Source organism: Watersipora subatra, chromosome 2 (assembly GCF_963576615.1).
Source record: "Watersipora subatra chromosome 2, tzWatSuba1.1, whole genome shotgun sequence".
Lineage (NCBI taxonomy): Eukaryota > Metazoa > Bryozoa > Gymnolaemata > Cheilostomatida > Watersiporidae > Watersipora > Watersipora subatra.
Genome location: NC_088709.1, coordinates 22,510,615 through 22,518,540, shown reverse-complemented (window position 1 = coordinate 22,518,540; position 7,926 = coordinate 22,510,615). Strand labels below are relative to the sequence as shown.

The 7,926-nt window shown below is 43.4% G+C and overlaps 2 protein-coding genes across 2 annotated transcripts; both read left to right on the top strand.

Moving 5' to 3' along the window:
* The first annotated feature begins 635 nt into the window (after positions 1-635).
* On the top strand, positions 636-5,719 carry LOC137388066 (uncharacterized). The gene is made up of 2 exons (XM_068074581.1): positions 636-719; positions 4,850-5,719. Exons 1-2 carry the CDS (start codon positions 636-638, stop codon positions 5,717-5,719), a joined length of 954 nt encoding a protein of 317 aa, XP_067930682.1.
* A 1,267-nt stretch (positions 5,720-6,986) lies between these two features.
* Positions 6,987-7,592, top strand: LOC137388065 (uncharacterized). The gene is made up of 2 exons (XM_068074580.1): positions 6,987-7,188; positions 7,306-7,592. Exons 1-2 carry the CDS (start codon positions 6,987-6,989, stop codon positions 7,590-7,592), a joined length of 489 nt encoding a protein of 162 aa, XP_067930681.1.
* Positions 7,593-7,926: the final 334 nt, after the last annotated feature.

Here is a 7,926-nt window from a genome sequence, read left to right as displayed (position 1 = left end):
TGCTCTCAGGAATAGTTGCAGACAAACTGGAAGAGCACATGAGTCACTATATGACCAGTGCTCAAAAAGGAATTGGGCGCAACACCCGAGGAGCTAAACATCAGTTACTGGTGGATCGGACGGTCTGTCAAGACAGCAGAAGAAAGCATACCAATCTTGCCATGGCTTGGATCGACTACAAAAAGGCTAATGACTCAATTCCCCATAGTTGGATACTTGAGTGCCTCAGTATGTACAATGTTCACCCTGCTCTTGTGGCATTCATCAAGATGTCAATGACCAAATGGAAGACAGAACTGGAGGCTAATGGCAAAAAGCTGGCGAGTGTACAAATTAAGCGAAGCATTTATCAAGGTGACTCCTTATCACCGCTGCTCTTCTGCATATGCCTAAACCCTCTAAGCAATATGCTGGAGGAGACTCAATATGGGTACCAGTTTGAGAGTGGCACCAAGATAAACCACCTCTTCTACATGGACGACATCAAGCTGTACGCTAACAAAAAAAGAGACATTGATTCGCTAATACACCTCACTCAGGTATACAGCAAGGACATCGGAATGACCTTCGGTATGGAGAAATGTGGAAGGCTAATTCTTAAGAAAGGCCATTCTATGCTCACAGATGGCCTAAGAATGCCAAATGGTACCATCAAAGATATAGAAGAAGGGTACAAGTACTTGGGGATTATGCGAAGCAACATCAACCACGTAGCCGAAGTAAGTCACAAAGCCATTACAGAATACAAGAAATGCCTTTGGCAGGTCTTACAGAGCCAGCTCAATGCCAAGAACCAAGTCATGGCAATAAATACCTACACACTGCCAGTAATAAGATATCCAGCAGGCATAATAAAGTGGACTGCGGAAACCATCAAAGAAACAGATATAGCAACTCGTAAACTGCTGACCATGCATGGAGCACTCCACCCAAAATCTGATACTACTAGATTGTATCTTGATAGGAAAGATGGCGGTAGGGACTCAAAAGTGTACATCAGACAGTGAAAGAGGAGGAGCAAAGCATCAAAGCATATGCAGCCTCTATGGCCATCTCAGATAAGTTGCTAGCTGAATTTCAATCGGCTGCTCTCACAACGGACCTACGCCCTGACGATGAGGAAATTGACTGGCACACAAAACCTATTCATGGTGCTTACCACCAACAAATATCTAAGGTTGGCGATCTTCACCAGACATATATGTGGCTGAACAAAGGAAACCTAACAGCCAATACAGAGTCGCTAATCATGGCAGCCCAGGAGCGAGTGCTCCCAACAAGGCAACTCCAAACGAAAATCTATCACACTAGAGACGATCCTAGATGCAGACTGCGCAAAGATGCACCTGAGACCATCCAACACATCATCAGTGGATGCAAGCAGCTAGCAGGGAACGCATACACTGAGCGGCATGATCATGTCGCAGGTGTTGTGTATAGAAGTCTATGTGACGAGTATGGCCTTAATAAACCACAACACTGGTGGGAAACTCCTGGTAAGGTCAATGAAAATGACCGCGCTAAGATCCTCTGGGACTTCTACATCCGAACTGACAAGCATGTCCTAGCAAACCAACCAGATATAGTGGTGGTAGACAAGGAGAACAAGAGGGCTACTATAATAGATATAGCAGTACCCAATGACTACAATATAGCCAGCAAAGAAAAAGAAAAGGTAGAGAAATATCTCCCTCTTGGAGAAGAAATTGAAAAATGCTGGAATGTAAGAACAACTGTAATCCCAGTAGTCATTGGGGCACTGGGCACAATAACACCGGCGCATAAAATGGGGCTTGCTCAAATACCAACAACAATCAACTCAAGTGAGTTGCAGAAAAGTGCGCTATTGGGAACAGCTAAGATCTTGAGGCAAGTGCTCAAACTCCCAGGTCTCTGGTAGGAGACCCGAGTTAGAGCAGAATTTACCACCCATACGGGGTATCCGGGGTGAGGAAACAATTTTTTATATATATATATATATATAATTGTTTCCTCACCCCGGTTAACCCGTATGGGTGGTAGTAGTTTCTGCTTTAACTCGGGTCTCCTACCAGAAACCTGGGAGTTTGAGCACTTGCCTCAAGACCTTAGCTGTTCCCAGTAGCGCACTTTTTTGCAACTTACCTGAGTTGATTGCTGTTGGTATTTGGGCAAGCCACATTTTATGCGCCGGTGTTATTGTGCCCAGTGCCCCAATGACTACTAGGATTACAGTTGTTCTTACACTCCAGCATTTTTTAATCTTTTCTCCAAGAGGGAGATATTTCTCTACCTTTTCTTTTTCTTTGCGGTCTATATTGTAGTCATTGGGTACTGCTATATCTATTATAGTAGCTCTCTTGTTCTCCTTGTCTACCACTACTATATCTGGTTGGACTGCTAGGACATGCTTGTCAGTCCGGATGTAGAAGTTCCAGAGGATCTTAGCGCGATCATATTCATTGACCTTACCAGGAGTTTCCCACCAGTGTTGTGGTTTATTAAGGCCATACTCGTCACATAGACTTCTATACACAACACCTGCGACATGGTTATGCCGCTCAGTGTATGCATTTCCTGCTAGTTGCTTGCATCCACTGATGATGTGTTGGATGGTCTCAGGTGCATCTTTGCACAGTCTGCATCTAGGATCATCTCTAGTGTGATAGATTTTTCTCTGGAGTTGCCTTGTTGGGAGTGTTTGCTCCTGGGCTGCCATGATTAGCGACTCTGTATTGGCTGTTAGGTTTCCTTTGTTCAGCCACATATATGTCTGGTGAAGATCGCCAACCTTAGATATGTGTTGGTGGTAAGCACCATGAAGAGGATTCATGTGCCAGTCAATTTCCTCATCATCAGGGCGAAGGTCCATTGTAAGAGCAGCCGATTGAAATTCAGCTAGCAACTTATCTGAGATGGCCATAGAGGCTGCATAGGCTTTGATGCTTTGTTCTTCCTCCTTCACTGTCTGCTGTAGACTTTTGAGTCCCCTACCACCCTCTTTCCTATCGAGATACAATCTAGTAGTATTAGATTTTGGGTAGAGTGCTCCATGCATGGTCAGCAGTTTACAAGTTGCTATATCTGTTTCTTTGATGGCTTCTTCAGTTCACTTTATTATACCTGCTGGATATCTTATTACTGGCAGTGTGTAGGTATTTATTGCCATGACTTGGTTCTCGGCATTGAACTGGCTCCGTAGGACCTGCCGAATGCGTTTTTTGTATTCAGTAATAGCTTTGTGACATACCTCGGCTTCGTGGTTGATGTTGCTTTGCATAATCCCCAAGTACTTGTACCCTTCTTCTATATCTTTGATGGTACCATTTGGCATTCTTAGGCCATCTGTGAGCATAGAATGGTTTTTTTTAAGAATTAACCTTCTACATTTCTTGATACCGAAGGTCATTCCGATGTCCTTGCTGTATACCTGAGTGAGGTGTATTAGCGAATCAATGTCTCGTTCATGGTTTGCGTACAGCTTGATGTCATCCATGTAAAAAAGATGGTTTATCTTGGTGCCACTCTCAAACTGGTACCCATAGTGAGTCTTCTCTAGCATATTTCTTAGAGGGTTTAGGCATATGCAGAAGAGCAGCGGTGATAAGGAGTCACTTTGATAGATGTCTCACTTAATTTGTACACTCGCCAGCTTTTTGCCATTAGCCTCCAGTTCCGTCTTCCATTTGGTCATTGACATCTTGATGAATGCCACAAGAGCAGGGTGAACATTGTACATACTGAGGCACTCAAGTATCCAACTATGGGGAATTGAGTCATTAGCCTTTTTGTAGTCGATCCAAGCCATGGTAAGATTGGTATGCTTTCTTCTGCTGTCTTGACAGACCGTCCGATCCACCAGTAACTGATGTTTGGCTCCTCAGGTGTTGCGCCCAATTCCTTTCTGAGCACTGGTCATATAGTGACTTATGTGCTCTTCCAGTTTGTCTGCAACTATTCCTGAGAGCAGTTTCCAGGTGGTGGGCAAGCACATTATTGGTCGATAGTTTTTGGGAGTCAGCCCCTGCTTTCTATCTTTTATCAGAAGTACAGTTCGCCCTTTGGTCAGCCATTCCGGATGGTCGCCTTCTTCTATTAGGCATTCCATCTGCTTAGCCATTCTAGTGTGAAGTGATGTCAATTTCTTCAACCAGAAGGCTTGAATCATGTCATGGCCAAGTGCTGCCCTGTTCTTCATACACTGCACTCTGCACTTGATGTCCAATTCGCTGATGGTGAGTCCTTGCTGAGCCACAGTGTGTTGGTGGCTCTCTTTAAGCCTCTTCAGCTAATTTGCAGTGGTGTTATGAGTAGCCTCTTTCTCCCAGATGTCTTTCCAGAACATTGAGGTGCTGGATCGGAGAGGATCTGACATTGGCCTCCGCAGTTGACCTTTGAACTGAGAATACACTTTAGATAGATTATTGATGAACAGTTTGTTCATTCTCTTGTTATCCCGCTCTTTGGTGTACCGCTTCAGTCGTGCCGAGAGTGCTACTAGCTGCTGTTTGGCAGATTCTAGAGCTTCTATTGTGGCTTCCCCTTTTGGACGCTCCAAACTGTGGTTAGATCTTTCACTGAGCCCACTTACTTTCTTGCGCAAGTCCTTAGATATATATATATATATGTATATATATATATATATATATATATATATATATATATATATATATATGTAGTGATTTTGTAACTCTTGCTTGTATTTCTAGCTTTTGCCTGTAGTTTCATTTAGTTTTTACGTTATATGCCACCTGCTGTTTATTGCTGGCTCACACTTTGGAACAATAAAATGTGTTCACATACACGCCATTAGTTCAGTAATACGTGTGCTACCTTTGGTGGCACATCGCTAAATGAACATCTCTTACAGGGACCTGATTTGATAAATAACATGTTGGGAATATTGCTGAGGCTCAGAAAAGAACCCATAGACATTGCATGTGACGTGGAGAAAATGTTCCACAATTTTTATGTAAACAAGGAAATTAGAGATTTTTTGAGATTTCTGTGGTTTGGAAAGGACGGTGCTATCAAGGATTACTGCATGAAGGTACACTTGTTCGGTGCAACATCATCCCCAGCTGTAGCCACTTATAGTCTGCAAAAGTTAGCAGACCAACATAGAGAAGAGACTTCAGCAGCGTCAGAATTTATAAAAAGAAACTTCTACGTAGATGACGGGATAACAAGTGTTTCTACTACAGCTGAAGCTATAGAGCTTATCACAGAGGCAAGAAACCTCTGTAAAAAGGGCAATCTGAGCCTCCACAAATTTGTCTCTAACAAAATCGAAGGTTTACGGGAACTACCAGACACAGAGAGAGCAGTTCAGGATGTCGACCTTTATAGTGATAACCTGCCAGCGCAACGGACACTTGGTATTGAGTGGTCTGTCAACAAAGACGTGCTGCGATTTACCAATAGCGGAATTCAGCAGAAGCCATCAACCAGACGAGGTATACTCTCGACTGTTAGCCAATTGTATGATCCCTTGGGCTTCTTAGCACCCTACACATTAGTTGGGAAGAAAATTCTACAAAAGGTAAATAAATCAGGTACCGATTGGGACAAACCCTTTGCTAAAGATGTTCAGGAACCTTGGAAAAAATGGGTTCAGGAGCTGGATATGCTGGACACTATCAAGATTCCCAGATGCATTAAGCCTACTGGCTTTGAAACAGTAAAAAGAAGCGAGCTGCATCACTTTTGTGATGGGAGTATAGATGGCATAGGCGCTTGATCATACATACGTTTGATAAATGAAAACAACGACATCCACACCAGCCTTTTGTTGGCCAAATCTCACGTGTAATTCCAAGTAAAGGAATCACAACCGTGCCTAGGCTGGAATTGCAAGGCACTGTCATGGCCACCAAATTGAGTGCGATACTTCACAGAGAGTTGGACATTACAGTAGACAGTGAAGAATTTTGGACAGATTCGGATATAGTCCTAGCTTACTTGGCTAACGACCAGAAGAGGTTCCACGTGTATGTCGCTAATCATATACGTGAAATAAAGACGTGCTCTGGCATACAGCAGTGGCATCACGTAAGCAGTAGAGAAAATCCTGCTGACATTGCATCTCGTGGCACAGGCTGCCACCAGTTAAAATCTTCCATGTGGCTCAACGGCCCAAGTTCCTGAAATGCCACAACCTAAAAGACCAATTCGAGAAACAGCCGAAAGGAAAGCCTATCGATGACAAAGATCCTGAGGTATAACAGCTCAAGGATGTTAAAGCTACTAAGCTGCAACAGGAAACAATTTACCATAGCTTCACCAAATTCAGCTCTCTCAAAAGGCTGGTAACTTCTATTGCCTACCTACGACAGATGGCTGCCAAAGGGTCTTGGAAAAAATTTTCAGTCACTTGACCTTGAAGACTTGAAAAGCGCTCAAGAATAGTAATAAATATCGCTCAACGCTATCACTTTAAACAAGACTTATTGACGCTAAAGGATAGACAGACTCAATTACTAAAGAAGAGTAATTTGTTACCACTGAGCCCATACATAGACACTAAGGGTCTACTCCGTGTCGGTGGGAGGACCAACAAGTCTACTGTACTCACAGAAGATGAGAAGCATCCTATTATAATACCAAGAAACTGCCATCTAGGAAAGCTGATGATAAGAGACACTCATGAGAAGGCACATCATCTTGGCACAGCTCATACTGCAAGTGCTACGAGACAGAATGGTTTTTGGATAATTGGTGGTACAAAGACTACGGAAGAAATCATCAAGAACTGTACTCTATGTCGACGCCTTCGGGGCTTCACAGAAACACAGATGATGGGAGATTTACCAGCTGAACGAGTAGAAAATACACCTCCCTTTACTAACGTAGGGGTAGACTGTTTTGGCCCTTTTCAAGTTAGAAAACGTCGCTCAGAGCTGAAGTGATGGGGCGTGCTGTTCACCTGTTTGTTCTCTCGAGCCATCCACGTGGAAGTGGTAGACGACCTTTCCACTGATGCATTCTTGAACACACTCCGTTGTTTTATGGCTATACGGGGCCCAGTCAGCTCAATATTCTGTGACAATGGTACTAATTTTGTCGGTGCCAAAAATGAGCTCAAGAAGCAACTAGAGATAATGAGTGACAAAAGGTCAAAAGACTCCATGCAACAGCACCAGATAGAATTCAAGATGACTTCATCCACAGCCAGCCATCAAGGAGGGGTGTGGGAGAGGCAAATAAGAAGTATTCGCTCGGTGCTAAATGAGATTTCCCTCAAATATGCATGGAGAATGGATACAACTATGCTCAGAACTGCACTATATGAAGCAATGGCCACTGTTAACAGTTGACCTATTACAGCGGCTTGTTCTGATAACTCAAATAGCACAGTTATCACCCAAAATCATTTGCTGACCCAAAAAGCATCACAATTTGCTCCACCACCAGGAGATTTCTCAGAGGAAGATAATTATAGCAGGGCTCGTTGGCGCAGAATACAATCTTTTGCCAATGACTTCTGGAACATTTGGAAAACCGACTATCTATCTAGCATCACCAAAAGACAAAAGTGGACTACTGCAAATGAGAATCTCGCAGAAGGAGACTCGGTCTTGCTTACAGAAAATGACAGACCACTCACACTTTGAAACAATAAAATGTGTTCACATACACGCCATTAGTTCAGTATATTGTGGTCAGAAAGAAGTTCTTGTCAGGTCATAGAGGTGGGCAATTGTTGCTTGCTTGACCAGCCGTTGCTGGGCTCTTGCTTCCTCTGTTCTTCCAGATAGCCCAGTTTTGATTGGTGCTCTGGTGTGGGACCTTTTCTGGTGGGGCCAGTAGAAGCGCGACAGCACCTGTGTCCCATTTTGCTGCCAGCGAAACTTTCAAGCTGCTCAATCAGTTAGCAATTTGCAATGCATCAGACCAGATGCAATTCTCTTTAGAAATTTATGCTTTATCATTTTATTGTCAATACGT

Coding starts and splice junctions, on each gene's coding strand:
- LOC137388065 (XM_068074580.1), top strand. CDS start 6,987: ATGGCTATACGGGGCCCAGTCAGCTCAATATTCTGTGACAATGGTACT. Junction 7,189..7,305: donor GTGGGAGAGGCAAATAAGAA/GTATTCGCTCGG, acceptor GACCTATTACAG/CGGCTTGTTCTGATAACTCA.
- LOC137388066 (XM_068074581.1), top strand. CDS start 636: ATGCCAAATGGTACCATCAAAGATATAGAAGAAGGGTACAAGTACTTG. Junction 720..4,849: donor ACATCAACCACGTAGCCGAA/GTAAGTCACAAA, acceptor CATCTCTTACAG/GGACCTGATTTGATAAATAA.